A 19,921-nucleotide genomic window follows, 5' to 3' on the forward strand; every position below is an offset into this window, starting at 1 on the left:
TTCAGGTCAGTCACCCTTTTCGTCTTGATTATTATACTTCTCTGTTAGAGAGTATGGCTGATTCGGAGTTTGATAGCACGCCGGTAGTTCGGGAGTTTGAAGATGTGTTTGAGTCGATTCCTATATTACCTCCTCAGCGCGAGATTGATTTTACTATCGATCTCATGCCTGGTGCAGCGCCCATTTCTTTGCCCACCTATCGTATGCCTCCGAGTGAAATGGAGGAGTTGAGGAAGCAGATAGATGGTTTGTTGAATTTGGGTTTTATTCGGCCTAGTGTGTCTTCTTGGGGAGCACCTGTCTTGTCTGTGAAGAAGAAAGATGGTTCCTTGCGATTATGTATTGATTATCGCAGGTTGAATCTAGTAACTGTGAAGAATAAGTACCCTTTGCCCAGGATTGATAATCTGTTTGATCAGTTGAAGGGGGCACGGTACTTTTCGAAGGTTGATCTGCAGTCAGGGTATCACCAGTTGCGCATCAAGAATGAGGACGTGCAGAAGACTGCTTTCAGGACTAGCTTCGGTCATTATGAGTTCCTTGTGATGTCGTTCGGTCTTACGAACGCACCGGCTGTGTTCATGGATCTGATGAACAGGGTGTTTCGGCCATTCTTATTTCGATTCGTCATTGTCTTTATCGATGACATCTTGATATATTCTGCGAGTCAGGAAGAGCACAAGGAGCACTTAAGAGCAGTTTTGGATACTCTCAGGAAGAATCAGCTTTTTGCGCAATTCAAGAAGTGTGATTTCTGGAAAGAGGAAGTCAAGTTCCTGGGACATGTGGTGTCCAAGGAAGGGATAGCTGTCGATCTTGCTAAGGTAGCTGCAGTGTAGGACTGGAAGCAGCCTGGTTCAGTTACTGAGGTAAGGAGCTTTCTGGGTCTTGCAGGCTATTATCGACACTTCATTCAAGACTTCTCGAAGATCGCCAGACCGTTGTCGCAGTTGACACGGAAAGATTTGAAGTTTGCTTGGAATGAGAGGGCGGAGGAAGCTTTTCAAGAGCTGAAGGACAAGTTGACGTCCGCCCCTATGCTAGTATTGCCAGAGCAAGGGGTTAAGTATATTATTTATACTAATGCCTCTCGCGTTGGTCTAGGTTGTGTCCTTATGCAGAAGGACAGGGTGATTGCTTATGCTTCGTGTCAGTAAAGGAAACATGAAGAGAATTACCCTACGCACGACCTGTAGTTAGCAGCTGTCATTTTTGCATTAAAGCTCTGGAGACATTACCTCTATGGAGAGGAGTTCAAGCTCTTTTGCGACCACAAGAGCCTTAAGTATATTTTCACGCAGCGTGACTTGAATATGAGGTAGCGCCGATGGATGGAAACATTGAAAGACTTTAAATTCGATGTTTCTTACCATCCAGGCAAGGCGAACCTTGTGGCAGATGCGTTGAGTCGCAAGAAGGCTATTGAGTTTGTGGCTCCGCTGATGATAGCAGAGTGGGATATGTTGGAGTTTGTGCGAGACTTTGAGCAGAAGCTTATGGTGGAAGAGCCGTATGAGGTTATCGTACACATTCGTGTACAGCCCCTTATCGACGAGAAGATCGTTGCAGCTCAGGCAGATGATGAGCTTTTGGCGAAGATGAGGAAGCGGGTTGGTACAGATGAGAACTCTGACTGGAGTGTTAATTTTGATGGGGGCCTACGATTTCGTGGTCGGTTATGTGTTCCTGACATCCCTGACTTGAGACGGGAGGTTCTCGAGTTAGCCTATAGTTCTAAACTTGCGATGCATCCAGGTAGCACGAAGATGTATCAGGATATGAGAAGATCTTATTGGTGGGACAACATGAATGTCCATATTGCTGAGTTTGTCTCTCGTTGTCTCACGTGCCAGTAGGTCAAGGCAGAGCATCACCGACCTCCTGGGTTGCTTCAGCCCATGCCTATAGTAGAATGGAAGTGGGACTTCATCTCTATGAACTTTATTTCTGGGTTGCCGATAACGAGGAAGGGATATGACTCTATTTGGGTGATCATCGACCGATTGACGAAGTCGACTCATTTCTTACCGATCAGAGTCACAAACTCTGCAGACGAGTTGGCTAGGCTGTATATCAAGGAGATTGTACGTCTACATGGAGTTCCCTTGGAGATTGTGTCTGATAGAGACACGTGTTTCACATCTATCTTCTGGACTCGTATCCAGGAAGCGATGAGTGTGAAATTGAAGTTCAGCACCGCGTTTCATCCGCAGACAGATGGGCAGACGGAACGCGTGAATCAGGTCCTGGAAGACATGTTGCGAGCTTGTGTTTTGGATTTCAAAGACAGTTGGGATGATTTTCTCCAGTATGCAGATTTTGCGTATAATAACAGTTTCCAGGCGAGTATTGGTATAACTCCCTATGAGGCGTCATATGGTCGCCCGTGCAGAGCACCGCATTGCTGGGCAGAAGTTGGCGAGCGTAGTTTAATTGGCCTAGAGTTGGTGCACGCAACTTCAGAGAAAGTTGACATTATTCGACGTCGACTTCTGACAGCCCAGAGTATGCAGAAGAGTTACGCTGATACGAGGCGGCGACCGTTTGAGTTTGAGGTTGGAAACCATGTATTTCTGAAGGTCTCTCCTATGAAGGGAGTTCTGCGGTTCGGTAAGAAGGGGAAGCTTACGCCGAGATTTATTGGTCCATTTCAAGTTCTGGATCGAGTGGGAGCGGTAGTATACCGCCTTACTTTGCCCACACCTCTTGCGGGCGTGCATAACGTATTTCATGTTTCTATGCTGAAGAAGTATGTTCCTGATCCTTCGCATATTATCAGTTGGGAGCAGGTGCAGTTGAGCGAGGATGCTACATATGTACTGCGACCGACGCGTATTCTAGACAGGAAGGAGCAGGTATTGCGTAGCAAGGTTATCCCTCATGTGAAGGTGCTATGGACGCATCATAGTGAGGAAGAGGCTACTTGGGAATCTGAAGCTGAGGTTAGAAAGAGCTACCCTCAGATCCTTGAGGAATATGAGAAGGTATGAATTTTGAGGACGAAATTTTCTTTAAGGGGGGTAGATTGTAATGACCCTGAAAATTTTGTGCTAACACCCGAGTATTACCTCTGTTTTCTTTAGAAGCTTTTTGGGGTAATTAGCGCTAAACTCGATTGCTTGTGAAATTTGCATCAATCACTTTAAATTGGATCTGCATGACTCAAAATCTGTAGAATAGTTAGCGCTAGGTTACTCTGAAATCTGGGATTCATCGCTAAAGCTAGTTGCTCTTGGGAATTTTTGGAAGTTCTAGATCGGACCTGGACCACGCGTCGAAAGTCCGATAGCAATGATCTTAGGCTGTTGCGGTCACCATGTTGGACTTGGCCATCACCTCAAAATTCAAGTCCATGTGATGTTCTAGGTCGATTTGATTGAGTCCGGAATGAAGAGTGTGAGAACGGTTGGAAATTAAATGAGATTTTATGAAATCTGAGTCATGTCGCTTGCGCGACGATTTTAAGCAATCTGACCGTTGAATTCTAACCCAATTTCACCCTCTGATCAGGAAAGGTGGCCCAGGCATGTCCTTGTGCTTGTGGACCTGATCGAGATTCGGTGACCGTTGATTTGAGTGTGGTCAGCCACGGCTGATCTGAAGATCCGATCGGTACGAAAACTCAGCTTGACCTAGATCCATGGTCAGTGAGCTTAAGTCCGACCTTTCGTGGTAATAGGCTCACCGGAAGTGCTTCGTTAGACCGAGAGAGGCCTGTTTTGGTTATAACCTAAGTATACCTTGGCCCTGGGGTTATTTTCATCAATGTTAGGCCTATATATAGACCTTAAAACCCTAACTCTCTTTTCCATACGAATTTCCTAACCCTAGCTAAGAAAGAGAGAGGAACAGAGAGAGAAAGTGAGAGAGAAGTTGGTGAATCATTTTAGATTCTTTCCTGTTCTTCTTCATCCTTAAACCTTTACTTTTGAATCGTTATTCCGGCGATTCTGAGTTCATCCTTGGGTAAGTTAACCTAACCCTAATCTGTGTTAGAGCTTAGAAGAGTCTTTGTGTTGTTGTAGCTCATTTCTATTCTTGCCTTAGGTTATCTTGTCGCCATTGACGAAGACAAATCGTCTAAAATCAGTTCGGTGTTCTTTTCTGGATTAAGGTGCGGACTTTAATCGTATAGGTTATGGTTTTCAAGGCTTTCAATGCCAGTGAATGGTTTATTCTTGATATGGATGAGATTTCACATGCCAAATGTTATGTTTATTTTGCGTTCCTGATATGCATGTATTACATTGAGATTTATGTATTCTATGTGTATGTAGGAAGTACCGTATGCGTATAAAATATGAACATGTGATTGCCATGATTATTTGTCGTGTACTTATGCTTATTGTAAGTGCGGCAACTCCTTGGTAAAAGGAATTGTCCAAATGCGTGTATTTCAACATACGTCATGTATGTTGTATTATGTATTCTAAGTGTTTGTAGAAATGTCTGAATGATCTAAAGTGTGATATATCAACCTAGTATGGGCGTTGAGAAGCGATTCTCAACTCTCCCACTAGTGTGTATGATTTCCTTCATGCAAGTTACATTCCTTGTTGTTTAATTTCAAGTCTTACTTATGCTTAAATCCATGTTAAGTTGATATTCTTCAGATGCTTACATACCATATGATTTGAGTTGTTGTTCCATTACTATTCTAAATTGTAGATATGAATATCTGTTGTAGTGGAATGTGTGTGGGACTATGAGTTAGTCCAGGAAATCGGTAATTGGCCTTAAGTTCATGGCTGAGGTTGCATTCGCCACGTAGGACGTGATTAGACGAACCCGAGTCGTATTAGAGTTGTCGGTAGTGGTTTGACTACGCGGGGTGTTTGTGCACTCTATGTCGTTCAACCCAACGTGCACTCGTGCTAGTCGAGTTCGTCAAGTAACCCGATTGTCCGATGTATGTTCACCATGTATAGACGCTACTGTTTGAATCTAGGGTACCAAACTTACCGATGAAATCCTATTAACCATAGTACCTTGATCCGCTACGACTCATGAGCCGGACATGGTGGTATGGGACACCGTGGTCGAGTTGTTGGCCTACGCTGGGGTGACGAGCCTCCCCGTAGTGACCAGTGAGCAACCAAACTCGTGAGCCGATTATGGTGGTATGGGACACTATATTCGTGCTGTCGGCCTAGATTGATTGGTGACGAGCCCTTTGTAGTGACCTCGAGTATGCCTGGATGCCGCATTGAGGTGACGAGCCTTAGTGTAGTAACGAAGGTGTGATAGGCGTGCATTGATTGGTGACGAGCCCTTTGCAACGACCTAAAAACATATGATCATATGAGATTGTCTAGGACTGACGACCCTAGAATGGATTACTGTTTGGATGGTGATATGAGGAAGGTACTTTAGCTTCCCAATCCTGCTATATGAAAAGGACTAATAACAACTTGGTAATCATGTTCATACACCGCATTTGCATGTGCTTTGTAGATGTGGCACACTTTGAGGCGATGTCATACGTAACGTAAGATGAAGACGCTGAGGGTGTACGTGTGAGGGCACGCATCATTCTTCATACATTCTTGTATTAACAAGAGTACTTAGGACATGTTTGATTGTTCTGCTTTATCATTACTGCTTGATTGAATTGATAACATGTTAACCTTTGCTTTATTGTTCCACTGAGTTGATCACTCACTCCCACGTTCTGGGGCGGTGTTAAACACCTACCAGACTCTGTCTTAGTTGCTGATGTTGCAGATGTTGATGCAACCTTTGAGGCAGAGCCGGAGATCGAGGATGATGAGGCTGCTTTCTCTTTTATGTAGTTTTCAGATGGGTTCTAGTGAGCCTTGTTCTGATGCGCGGGATGTTGGGATTTCTTTTGGGAATTAAATGATGTAATTTGATACTTGTAATTTTGATAGCAACACTTGTATTACGACCCGGTATGTATATGTACTTCAGGGATTTACACATGTACACATATATTTCTTTAAGTCTTTCGCTTGCGTTCTTCACTTATCCCTGAATTATATTTGCTATTTGGCTTAATCTATTCCATGTTTTATGCACTAATACAGACAACATACATCCATCATTAAATATGTTGCATAAGTGATGTTTTGGAACTCGAGAGCTGAGTTATGCTCGACTCCCGAATTTCAGGGCGTTACAGTGACGCACTATGTTATACCTCTCAATCCCTTCATCTTTACGATACTGGTTAAAATCCCCAGAAGTGAATTTTCCCCCGTTACCTATCCTTAACACTTTCACCTTTCACCCTAAATATTTTTCTACCATCACCTTCCACTGCTTGAAGTTGGTGAAAACATCAGATTTATTTTTCATGAAATAAACCCATAATTTTCTGAAGTAGTCATCGATGAATGTGATAAACCATGACGACCCTCCACCAGAAACCACCGGCGTCAACCCTTATACATTAGAATGCACATAATCTAGAATCCTCTTAAAAACATGTTTCATAGACTTAAAAGATAACATTGATTGTTTACTATATATACAATGTCTATATATACTCAAATCAATGCTTTTTAAAAGCTAGAATTAAACAACAGTCATAAAGTACCTTCATACCTTGTTCTCTCATGTGACTTAAGCATATATGACACATACGTGTAGACGTGAAATTCACTATAAATGCAACAACTCCACCCGATAAAGTACTCTTGACCAACCTGTAAAGGTTTCCATTCCTCCATGCCTTTATGACTATGAGTGCCCTCTTTGAAACTTTGAAGATATGATCGAAATCAATGAATTTGCACCACAGTGCCTCGAGTGCTCCCAGAGATATCCAACTCTTCCTTAAATTAAGAACGTGTCTCACTTCAGTCAAGATACTCTCAATGCCTCAAATATCTTGATGCGCACAGATTCAACACCTACCACTTTACATGCATTATCATTGCCCATAAACACCTGGCCATCATCACACTCATTATAACTAGCAAACCAGCTCCGATGAGGGGTCATGTGGTATGAAGCCCCCATATCCAAAATCTATTCTTTGTCAAAGTACCCAGATTTTAATGCGCTCAGCATGTCACTACCATTTGTTTCCTCATTAGATTCCACAGTATTGGCCTCCCTAGAAGAACTATCTAAATTCTCATTCTTCATCTTAGGATTTTGACAATTCTTCTTCATGTGCCTGGTCATGCCACACAGTTCTAGCACTTCAACTTACCTTCAGCCCTTGCCCTTAGGTTTGGACCTTTATCATGAAGATCCACTATCACGCTCATAATTTCCCCCCATGTAACTAGTGCATCTCTAGAAGCAACACAGATCACTATTTTTCTTTCTCATCGCCTTAAATTGAAGAGTTGAGATAGTAGTCTCAACACTAATGGTTGTTTTACTGGTGCACAAAGAGTCCTTGAACAACTCATATAATGCTAGGAGAGAATTTAATAATATACATTAATCTCTTCTATATCAAACAATTTACAAATCAACCTATTGAAGTTACTAATGTGGGACTTAACATCAGCCCCCACTGTCATCTTTAGATTGAACAACTATAGCTTTAAGAACAAATGATTTTTAAGAGATTTTTTCACATAGATATTCTCTAATTTCACACGCACTTGTTACAATTTTCTCTCTCATAACATTATAAAGAACCTCATCCGCTAAGCATAATTAAATAAAGGTCCTAACTTTCTTATCCATTATGTTCCATTCTTTTTCTGTCATAGATTCATGTCGTTTTTCATGGAGAACTTCGTCTAATCCTTGCTGAATTAGGATACCGTTCATCTTAACTTTCCATAGTTCAATTTTTTTTTACCTGAGTATTTGTTTACATCGAACTTCAGGTTAGATACCATTGATACCATGCTTTCAAATTTGATTTGCTTCCCAATGTTAATTCTGATAGCAATTGTTAGAAACCACAGAAACTCCCAAAGACAAATCAAGCAAAGTACACACAATCGTACAACTGATTCCAAACTAGAACAATCCAAATTTTATGTGAAAAAATCCTTGCGAGAAAAAACCATGGCACAAAGTGACAAGTAATGCACCATGAAAGCAGAAATTACAAGAGATAGTATCTTACTAATTCGAACAAGCCTTGAATTTTCCCTTGAACCCTTAGGAATGAATTAGAATGCTACAGAACACCTCTCTCTCTCTCTCTGCCCCCTTTAAATCCTTATTATACTTGATATATATAGTGTTACAACCGTAATATGAAACAACTTATGCTCTTATGCAATTCTGCGCATTTATTTGATGAGACCTTTAATGGCATCGACATCCCATTGAGGATTTATTGATAGCATTGAACTCATTCGATGCTATTGAGTAGCAACACCAAAACTTTTCAGCAATCAACATGGATTTTCTTGATGGGATCGAGCATTTGTCGATGGCATTTACATCTGCTCAATGATATCTAGTGGTCTGTCAATGACATTAAGAGACCCTGTTACTGACAGATTTAAGACATCAACAACAATTATAAGTATTTTTTTTTTTACTTGAAAGTAGTCAACAACTTCAATTATTATTTTTTAGCTTATTGACTTTTTATAAGTTCCTGAAGAGTGGCATAGGAGAGAAAAGAGAGGAGAAGTTGATAAGTAGTTGTTTACTAAACATAATTATCTTTTTAATAAGTAGAAACTAATATAAGTTATTTGTAGGATAAGTAACTTATCTTAAGCAACTTATGATCCAAACCGTCCCTTAGAGATACAGCCTATCAATCTAATGTATGTAAAATAGCTTAATGTGGAAATCACAAGGATCTGATTGTGCATAGGACATAGAGATCGAATGGTCAGGATGGCTTACCTAAGTGGGATGCCATTGCTAAGAATAAGAATACCAGAATACCTATAGAGCTTAGGATCTTCCTCTCCTTCACACCCTTTCTGTAACTTAAAAGATGGGACTCGAATTCTACCGTGGTGTAGGATCGGGGACCCAGCTCTCTTAAATAATGATTGAGGTGAAGAGAGTTTGAAACTCATCACAACTCTCTTCATCTGGCTCCACGCTTTCACAATCCTAGCACAATGCAAATTGCTGTTTGCGTAATACAAGATCAACATTCCAGCCCTTATACGCATACCTTCCCAGATACACTGCGAGCATATCACATGAAATAGGTCCCACCAGTTTACCCAATCATCCAGTCCAACAATAGGACAATCCAGACCGTTGATCAATAAGGCCCACTTGGGCCTCTTTGAGTAATGTCAATGATTGTCGTATATAGAACAATTTTGAAAACAAGTTTTGATTTTAAGAAAAAATCCAAATGGTTAACCAATGAATTGTTGGACAATATGGGTTATGCTGTTCAGTTGGTCCATCAAAGTTGTCAGTATCGAATCGCGATAGTCGTCACAACATTTAATTTAGGCAAAGTGAGGCTAAGCACGGTCACAAATATCAACAACCTTGGCGACATAGATCTGATGCTAGGAAATGTGGTATAAGGATTACACACTCAGTGTGATAATATGTGTCAATCCTTAAGAGGTCCTGAAGCATTTACATGTCTCATATAAGACGCGACTATAGTTTTACTAACTCAAAAATTTACAATATATATAGAGAAGCAGAAATAAATCTTTATATCAAAATCATCCAAAAAACAAACTGCATAAAATGAGATCTTTAAATGTCTGTGAAAATCAGAACACGCTCAACTCCCACTAACTGAAAACATCTGTGGGATTAATGACTCCCATGGATGTCACATGCTCCTAAAATGGCGTGATAGGGAGCCCTTTAGTGAGCGGATTTGCAATCATCTGCTTAATGCCGACAAATTCAACGGACACTTGATGATTCTGAACTCTTTCCTTTACAACAAGATATTTGATGTTGATATGCCTCGACCTTGACGAATGCTTGTTGTTACTAGAGAAGGAAATATTAGCTGAAATATCGTAAAATATACTCAATGGTTTCAAGATATGCTTCAGTACTCGTAAACCTGAGAAGAAACTCTATAACCATAATGCCTGATTAGATGTCTCATGGCAGACAATAAATTCAGCTTCCATGGTGGATGAGGTTGTGGTGACTGTTTCATGCTTTTCCACGACATAACTCCTTCCACCATCATGAAAATGTATCCTGAAGTAGACTTTTTAGTGTCAACACAGCCTGCGAAGTCTGCATCTGAATATCCGATCAACTTCAACTGATCAGATCTTCTATATGTGAGTCCGAAGTCTTTCGTTCTCTGTAAATACTGTAATACTTTCTTTATAGCTATCTAATGTTGCATTCCTAAATTAGATATGTATCTTCCCAACATTCCAGTGACAAAGGCAAGATCCGGTCGTGTACAGACTTGAGCATACATAATGCTCCCCACTACTAATGCGTACGAAAATTCTTTCATTTGATTTTTTTCAGATCATTCTTTGGACACTGAAATAGGCCAAATTTGTTGTCCTTCACAATGGGCGACTGCCAGGAAGCACAATTTTGTATGCCATACCTTTTGAGTACCCTAGTAATATAAGCCTTCTATGACGGGCTAAGCAGTCCAAGTGTTCTGTCACGGTGAATCTCAATACCAATGACATAAGAAGCTTCACCAAGATCTTTCATTTCAAATCTTTGAGATAAGAATTTCTTTATGTCGCTCAACATCATGATATCACTGCTAGCCAACAGAATGTCATCAACATACAAAATCATCATAATGAACTTACTCCCACTGATTTTAATGTAGATACATTCATCAGCAGTGTTTTCTACAAAGTCGTATGAGGAAATTACTTCATGAAACTTTAGGTACCACTATCACGATGCTTGTTTCAACCCATAGATGGATTTCTTTAGTTTGCAAACCAAATGTTCTGAGCCAGTAGCTACAAAACCTTCGGGTTGCAACATGTACACATTCTCATTTAGATCCCCATTGAGAAATGCAGTCTTTACATCTATCTTATGTAACTCTAAATTCATATGAGCTACAAGAGTCATTATGATCCTGAATGAGTTTTTCTTAGATACTGGTGAGAACGTCTCCTTAAAGTCAATGCCCTCATATTGGTTAAAACCCTTGGCAACAAGTCTGGCTTTATATCTTTCGACATTACCCTTGGAGTCCCTTTTGGTTTTAAATATCCATTTACAACTAATCAGCCTTATTCCAGTGGGTAACTCTACAAGATCCCATACTTTATTGTCCCTCATGGATTTCAACTCATCTTCCATGGCATCAAACCAACAAGAAGGATTAACACTTTGTTTGACTTGTGTAAAGGATTCAAGATCCTTTTCTACCCCTATGTCAAAGTCGCGCTCTTATAAGTATACGATGTAATCCTCTCGATTTACATGTCATCTCTCTCTTTCAGATCTTCTCAATGGTTCTTCTTGTTAGGTGTTATCTTTATTTTCCTCATCAGTGGTTGGTATATGAGGTTCTACGTGGTGTTCTGTAGTGACTATAAAATCGGTTGCATTATTAATATCCACGTGATCTGGATTAACTATGACAGGAGTCACAGTCCTTTGTTCCTCAAATATAAAATTTCTTATGTTTTTGCTCCCACTGTTTTCAGTGTCCTCAATGAGTCTGGCATTCTCAGTCTCAACAATCCTAATAGAGTGGGAATGACAGTAGAATCGATAGCCTTTTGATCTTTCTGGGTATCCAATGAAGAAACAGCTTACTGTTCTAGGATCAAGCTTCTTTTCATGCGGGTGATAAATTTTAGCCTCAGCAGGACAACCCCAAACATGTAGATATCGGAGACTTGATTTTCTCTCATTCCACAACTCAAAAGGAGTTTTGCTTACTGCTTTGGTGGGAACCTTATTTAGTATATGAATTGTGGTTTTGATCGCATCACCCCACAGAGATTCTGGCAATGTCGAATTGCTGACCATGCTTCACACCATATCTATAAGGGTGTGATTACGCCTCTCAGCTACACCATTTTGCTTTGGAGTGTCAGGCATAGTGTACTGTGCGACAATGCCACAATCCTATAAGTATCTAGCGAATGGCCCTGGATTACATCCTAATTCGTCATATCTGCCATAATATTCACCACCACGGTCAGATCTGACAACTTTAATCCTCTTATCAACTTGATTTTCAACTTCGGCCTTATAGATTTTAAAAGCATCCGGGGCATCTGATTTCTCATTAATAAGGTAGAGGTATCCGAAACGAGAGTAGTCATCTATAAAGGTAATAAAATATTTGCATCTACTCCATGAAGCTATAGGAAATGATCCACAAATGTCTGTATGTATCACCTCTAATAGACCTATACTCCTGGTTGCACCTTTCTTTCTAGTTTTGGTCTGTTTTCCTTTTATGCAATCATTGCACAATTTATAGTCAGAAAAGTCTAGAGAATGTCAAATTCCTTCTCGCACAAGCCTATCTAATCTCTCATGAGATATATAGTATAGCCGCCTATGCCACAACATAAAGGAATTCTTATAGTCTAGCTTTCGCTTGGATCCCACTTTATTTCCATGCAAGGTATTAATATTATAAACGTGAAAGGCAATCAAGTCTAACTGGTATAAGTTGTTTACTATAGAGCCAGTCCCAACTTTAATCAAATTAAAGTAAATACTAAACTTTTATTTTCAAATTGAAATGAATATCCCAATTTATCCAAACAGGAAATTAAAACTAAATTGCGTCTTATAGACGGTACACAAATATATCTAGTAAATCTAAAAAATAACCAGACTTCAACTTAAGCCTATAGACTCCTATTGCCTCCACGTCTACCTTGACACCATTGCCTACATATACTGAGCGCTCTGCATCAGTTGGTGGCCTGGCCTGTAGTAATTCCTGCATAGAAGTGCATATGTGAATAGTAGTTCCTGAATCTATCTACCAGGAATCCACTGACACATTGGTTAGATTAGATTCAAAACATACAAGAACAGAATGATTACCTTTCTTTATTAGCCAATTCTTAAACCCTTCGCAGTCTTTCTTTAGATGTCTCACCTTCTTGTAAAAGAAGCACGGTTTGCCTTTAACCCGTTTGCGTTTAGATCCATTTCCATATTAATTCTCATGATTTCCAAATAGAGGACCAGAGAATCCATTAATAGAACTTTGTTTCCTTTTCCTTTTACCTTTATTCCCTTGCCCATGCCCATGATTGGAGGTCACCATATTAACATTTTGAACTTTAACCATCTGCCTGATTATGTCTTCTTCTTGGATGCACTAGGTGATAAGTTCATCCGATGTCCACATGTCATTCAGAGTGTTATAGTTTACCAGGAACATACCAAATTGGGGAGGTAAGTTGTTCATGATTAAATGAACTAGTTAATCATCAGTGAGTATAAGCCCTAGAGAACGGATCTTAGATACAACTTTGTCCACATGTATTCATGGATATTATTTTTTCCTTCGTAGGATGAGCGAGTCAATTTATTCAAAAGAATACCCACTTAAGATTTATCAGATTTCTTAAATCGCTTTCCCATTTTAGTTAGGAAAACTTTGGCCTTATTTGTTTCAGGCATGGCTCCCTTCATAGATTCATAAATCGAATACTTTATGACTTTCAAGCATGTATCATTTGATCTAAACCATGCAACCCATCGATTATATTCAGCTTCAGTTGCATTATCAGATGGTTCTGGTGGTTTTGGTGTTATTAGGGCCAGATCTAATTGAAAATAGCCCAGTACAACTTCAATGACGTTCTTCCATTGAGTGTAATTAGATCCATTTAGGGTAGGGACTTGATTCGGATTAGTTGGAATTGAGACTGAAATAAAAGAGACACACATACACTCACATTAGTTCGTAATTTCACAAAACAATTTCGTGAATGTAAACAAATATCAGACAAAATTAATCAATTCAGTTGTTAAGGGAGGCATCAACTGAATTATCTACGATGAAAATGGGCCCAACCATCACATCCTAGTGAGGATCTGTTACATCATCATCATTCCTCCTGTGGGTGGTAATAATGACATGCCAGTGATCCTCCTGAACATAAAGCTAAGTGATGTCAGTCATGTAAATCTGAGACACGCGACACCTATGGGTGAGATGAGTCTTTCAGCCTTACATTACCATCACCATTTACTTCACCCGTTCATGTGACTGCCAAATGGTAATCGTCTGTGTTTTCATTACCGTATGCAGGAAAATGTGAACGCAACTATATGTAATCCTTCTTATCCCAATGTTACAAGTTTGTACTTGTAGAATTTTCATCGATTGAGGTCACTATGGTGGCTAACACAACCGAATCCATTACTACAAATATAGACTTAGGATCACAATTACAATCCCACCTCTCAATGGATTATAAATTAATTAGCCCAATGCTGTCCATAAGTTAGTTGATACTGACCTTTTGGAAATCCTTAAAGTGAAACATATAAATAGGTTTCACACCTTATATTCCAATGGTCCATATCAACACTTAAAGATGGATGAAGGGCCAATAATAGGGCCGAATCAGGACTCTTATTTGATATGTACTTGTTCAAATGAGCATAATTAAATTGAGCTCCTGACATTCTTATGATAGATAGATAGCATGGACTGAATAATTTGATGGGCAGATCTATGTATGGCTGTCCATAAGTTGAACAGATGAGTTAAAAGTCAGATGAAAGTTCCTGATCAAACTAATAAACGGTCAGATCATAATAGATGGTCCATATCCTCCTTAATGAGTTAGACTATACATTCATGATTGAACCCATATATGGCCCAGACCAAAAATTATAATAGAATGATATCAAGTGGACCAGATTATCAGATCAATGGGCCTTGAATGATATCAAGGCCCACTGATTGAAATATGGATCCTAATATATCCGGTTCGGGTCCTGCATTGCAGACCCGGCTAACATTCAATTGGGTTCGCAAACCCGTCACCAAAAATTCGGGTAGATTAAATCCCTGCCTCTAATAGCTGTTCTAAAAACAGATGTTGCTGCTCGCTCTAGCCTCATGGTTTTTCGAAGCAGTCGCCGCTGCCATCCATCCTTGGGACCGAACGACCGACATCCATCACAAGATAGATTTGAGAAATCTCCAGTCGTGATGATGGCTACCGCAGCTAGGGAAGAACGCTACCAGTGTTCAATGAAGCATCATGAGGGTTTGAACAAGATCTACACTCGCTCAGCCATGGATGGAAGATGGTGGATACAAGAATCCATTCGGCCATGAATGGAGGTTGTAACCTCGGATCTGCTGGTGTAAAAGATGATGCACAACTCCGGCAGTGAATGGGATGACCTTAGCTGCTCCATTGAAGACGTAGGTAAGAACTAAGGAATCTTAATCCCAAATTGAGATCTGAAATCTGAAATCTCATATTCCGAATTTGGGTTTGATATCCTTATTAATCGAATTTGGGGATGCAAATCCGAAATCCCAAATTAGATGAAAAATCCCTGATATCCTGATTTGGGATTCAAATCCCTAACTGCATGTATATGGGGGTTGGAAACCAAAATCCCTAATTAGATGTGGGTTTCGATTGGAAACTCTAATTTCTGAATCTGGATTTGGGGATTCGAATCTAAATCCCTAATTTTCTTAATTTTGGGGATCTGGATTCTGAAATCCCTAATTATCCTGATTTGGGGATCAAAATCCAAAATCCCTAGTTATGTGAATGAATCTATATCTGAAATAGATGAATTCGATCATCCATTCCTATGTACGTTGGCTCTGATACCAACTGTAAAATAGCTTAATGCGGAAATCACAAGGATCTGATTGTGCATAGGACATAGAGATCGAACGGTTAGGGTGGCTTACTTAAGTGGGACGCCATTGCTGAGAATAAGAATACCAGAATATCCATATAGCTTAGGATCTTCCTCTCCTTCACACCCTTTTTGCAACTCAAAAGATGGGACTCGAATTCGCCGTGGTGTAGGATCGGGGACCCAGCTCTCTTAAATAATGATTGAAGTGAAGAGAGTTTGAAACCCATCACAACACTCTTCATCCGGCTCCACACATTCACAATCCCAGCACAACACAAATTGTTGTCTGCGTAATACAACAACAACATTCCAACCCTTAGACGCATACCTGCGCAGATACACTGTGCCCACTGGTTTAACCAATCATCCAGTCCAACAATAGGACAATCTAGACCGTTGATCAATAAGGCCTACCTTACAGAGTTCTTACAAATGACACTAAAAAGAGGTTCTCTCTCTTTACCATCAGAAGACTGCATAAACAGGAATAAACTATTAAGGGCTAGACTCTTATGTTAGTTTTGCACAGTTCATAAAAAAATGGTTGTGATTCATCCCCTCGTAGGTGACACTGATTCACGGCTATCCAAACCATCGAAATTATGGGTCCCATTGTGGATGGAGTACATCTCAAATCACATGGATCAAGTAATTATTAGACAATCCTAACCATTTAATAGTGAGTGGTCCAAATTCTAAGATAAAAGCCAAATTGTTAATAATATCTTCTCGGTATAAGTTTTTGGCCATGCTCCACAGTTGCGTCCGCGAGTTAGACAGCCTAGATTGGTGCACCACTATGCCAAGCGTATGGTTAGAAAACTCTCCACAATTATTAAGGTGTGCAAATCTACGGTCTGTGAGTGCTAAAACCAAAATAAGGATAAAACCTAAAAAATAAAAAACAGCCCGTCTTTGTTTTATGTTAGAGAATCAAGGAATCTCCGGGGAGCCTCATTCAATATAGAAGGAAAAAAAAATGAATAAAAAAAACATTAAAAATTAAAAGAAACCAAATCACATTGAAACTGAGGAAGCGGTTTTGCGTCCTACCCCGTCCTAACCCGGAACAGGCAGATTTGTGTGACGCCCACCATGACGTATCTGTTCGTCCATGCCGTCCATCCCTTTTCTCATATCATTCTAAGATACGAGCTCAAAAGTGAGGCAGAACGAATGCTCAAGTGGACGACACTATAGATGACTCTTGCATTTAATACAACCCAGGCTTACTTATTTGGTGTGATCCATTCGAGAGTTAGATCTACCTCATCTTTGGTCTCATTCCGAGAAAAGGGTTGGACGGTGTTGATAAACAGAGTGATCACGGTGGCCTCCAAAACAGATAGGCCTGTTCCAGGCTAGTGACGGACGGAGGTAGGTCGCAATCGGCTTCCTAAAAATGAGGGGCGCGGATTAATTGTCCGGGGTAAAAGCTTAGTGGTAGATCCTCTAACCGGGACCCACCTTAATGTATATGTTGTATATCCATGCCGTTCATTCGTTTGGCTAGCTCATTTAAGGAAATGGAACTAAAATTATTTAGATAGAATTCTCAGGCGGACAACACCAAACGAAACAGTCGTAGTTGAACGCCCACCATTAAAAACTTCTTAGAATCCACGTAATGTTTATTTGCCATCTAACCTGTTGATAAGGTCGCACGGGCATGGATGAAGGGAAAACGAAAATATGAGATTGATCCGAAACTTTGGTGTACCACAGATGTTTCTAACGGTTAATCACCAATGTTTCGTGTGGTGTGGCGCACATGACATTTATATCTCCTCTATTTCTGGGCACATGCCTTAAAATGATACGGAAAAACCGATGGACAGCGTAGATATACAGCATATATATCGAGGTTGGATCCACGGTCAGGGAATCAACCACTAAACTATTACACCGGACTCCCTGCTCTGCGCTCCAAAAAGGAGATGACATGTGGTGGTCTTTCAGGGCTCGACTTGGCCGGTACCTCGCAACCAGTGATGTGGGCCTGACCGTGTGGCCTACTTCGAAGATGTGTTGTATATCTATCCCGTCCATCGGTTTTATGAACTCATTTTATTGCACGATCCCGAAAATGAACAATATCAAAATCTCAGGTGGACCACACCACAGTAAAAAAGGCAAGTGATTATTAAAAACTTTTTGTAGGCCATAAAGTTTTGGATCGATCTAATATTTATGTTTTTTCCTTCATCCATGCATGTGTGACCTTATCCACAGGTTGGATGGCAAATAAACATTCTAGTGGGCTTTATGAAGTTTTTAATGGTAGGCGTTCGATGATCATTGTTTCCCATGGTGTGGTTCACTTAGAACTGTATCTGCTTCATTTTGGGCAGGGGCCATCAAATCAGTTGTAAAAACTGATGGACGGTGTAGATATACAAGGCATAGATCGACGTGGGCCCACAGTCAAGGTACCACCGCCATCGCCGGTTCCGGATTTCCAGCTAAGTCGTGCCCGGTCCCCTCAAACCTCTCCCCACCAAAAAAAAAAAAGACGAAAAGACGGAAGATAGAAAGCCGTGAGTCTTCCACCATTTCCTTTGAGGTAAAGACAAAAGATAAAGATGCAAGGATCTCACCATAACCCAAGAGAATTGAAGCCATGGAAGCTAGCATGGTGCATGCAAATGCGTATTTGTTCCTTCGAGGCCTCTCTGTTGCCGTTGGCGCCATGGAAACATCAGAAGCTGTGCTTTTTCCCATCTGAGAGAGAGAGAGAGAGAGAGAGTATGGCCAATGCATAAGAGCTCGAGACGTTTAATGAGTCCGGATCTCTGGTCAACTGAGATTTCCTGATACCCTAATCCTCATTGGTCCACGTCACGGCTCACTAAAAAAATAAAAAAAAAAGCTTCGGACGCCGAACCATTAGGGCCTGTTTGGCTGGGCAGGCTGGATTGGATTAGATTGTATTAGAAGGGATTGGAAGGAGTAATCCCGGGATTGGCCAGGCGTGCCAAACAAGCACGTTGAAATTTTGCCTGGATTGGAGCAATCCCATAGGATTGCCAGCAATCCACTGGCATCACCATCATTACCTTGAAATCCACCCAATCCCTCCTAATCCCACCTAATCCCATGATTTTTGCCTGGGACATGTTTGGATGAACAAATTGGAAGGGATTGACTGGGCGTAATCCCGGGATTAACCAGGCCGGCCGAACATACTTGGTGGTAGATCCCCTGGATTTAGCAATCCCATCGGATTGCCTGCAATCCACTGACACAGCCATCATTGAATGCAATCCACCCTATTACAATCTAATCCCGTGGGATGGGCCTGTCCAAACACGCCAAGGAAATTACATTTTTTTAGTGTAATTTTTTTACTTTCAATTTTATGTTTACATTCCGTAGTGTAATCCATAGCATTAATTAAGTAGCTAGTAATTTTAGCTATAATTTGAGTCTACGCTTGCATGCTGGATTCAGTTCTTCACTCAAAAAGATATTTTGCAGTTGTTCTCCACGACCGACCATAAGAATCCCCTTTTCATTTCACTTTATTTGTATTGAAAAGTTATTTTGTACGGAAGGTAAAGGTGCAACCCATCATGTTTATACATTGAGTGAATGGCTGAATAGGTGGCCGATCTCATTAGATCTCGGTCATACACCATGTGTCTACCTATCTTGGCATTTGGGGTCATAGCGGTTTGAATTGAGACACAATTCCAATTCTGGCACGCCTGCACATGAACAGCCAAAAATAGAACCACGTAAACAGTTTTTAACACGTCTGGTGGGAACCTCTCTCTAACTTACCAGCGTAATATTGCTAACTATAAGTATAAGAAGTGCTAACACTGCTCGGATCGATCCCTCTACGTCAACCACACCACCTCCAGTTGAGAACGTACTGGTTCCAGCGGCCCTTGAGGCGTTAAATCTAAATAATAGTCCAACGCCTGGTACTAGAGATTGGGGAGGAGCATCGACTTCTCAGACTGTCCTTCCAAACGAGATAGCTGTCATACTTCGATATGTACAACTGAGCATTCAGCTTGTATAAGAATATGGAAGGGCCCAATTAGAGCAATTCGTATTTAAGTTGAAAATACTAATTGATATATGGCTAGCTAGATCGAGGCCATGTATTGATTGATGACTATGATGGTCGAGCGAATGCCATCGGTAATGCAGTACAATGCTAAGGGAGTTTCTATTGATAATGCAGCTCCACTGCCAT

The 19,921-nt window shown here is 40.6% G+C and overlaps 1 protein-coding gene across 1 annotated transcript in view; it reads right to left on the bottom strand.

The window, feature by feature from the left end:
* LOC131239976 (polyol transporter 5-like) overlaps positions 1 to 18,469 on the bottom strand; it is a 37,549-nt gene extending 19,080 nt beyond the window's left edge. Inside the window, exon 1 of the mRNA XM_058237951.1 lies at positions 18,312 to 18,469. Within this exon, the coding sequence (XP_058093934.1) occupies positions 18,312 to 18,435 (124 nt within the window). The 5' untranslated portion in view covers positions 18,436 to 18,469. The remainder of the gene's footprint in view (positions 1 to 18,311) is intronic.
* Positions 18,470 to 19,921: the final 1,452 nt, after the last annotated feature.

This window comes from Magnolia sinica, chromosome 3 (genome assembly GCF_029962835.1).
Source record: "Magnolia sinica isolate HGM2019 chromosome 3, MsV1, whole genome shotgun sequence".
Classification (NCBI taxonomy): domain Eukaryota; kingdom Viridiplantae; phylum Streptophyta; class Magnoliopsida; order Magnoliales; family Magnoliaceae; genus Magnolia; species Magnolia sinica.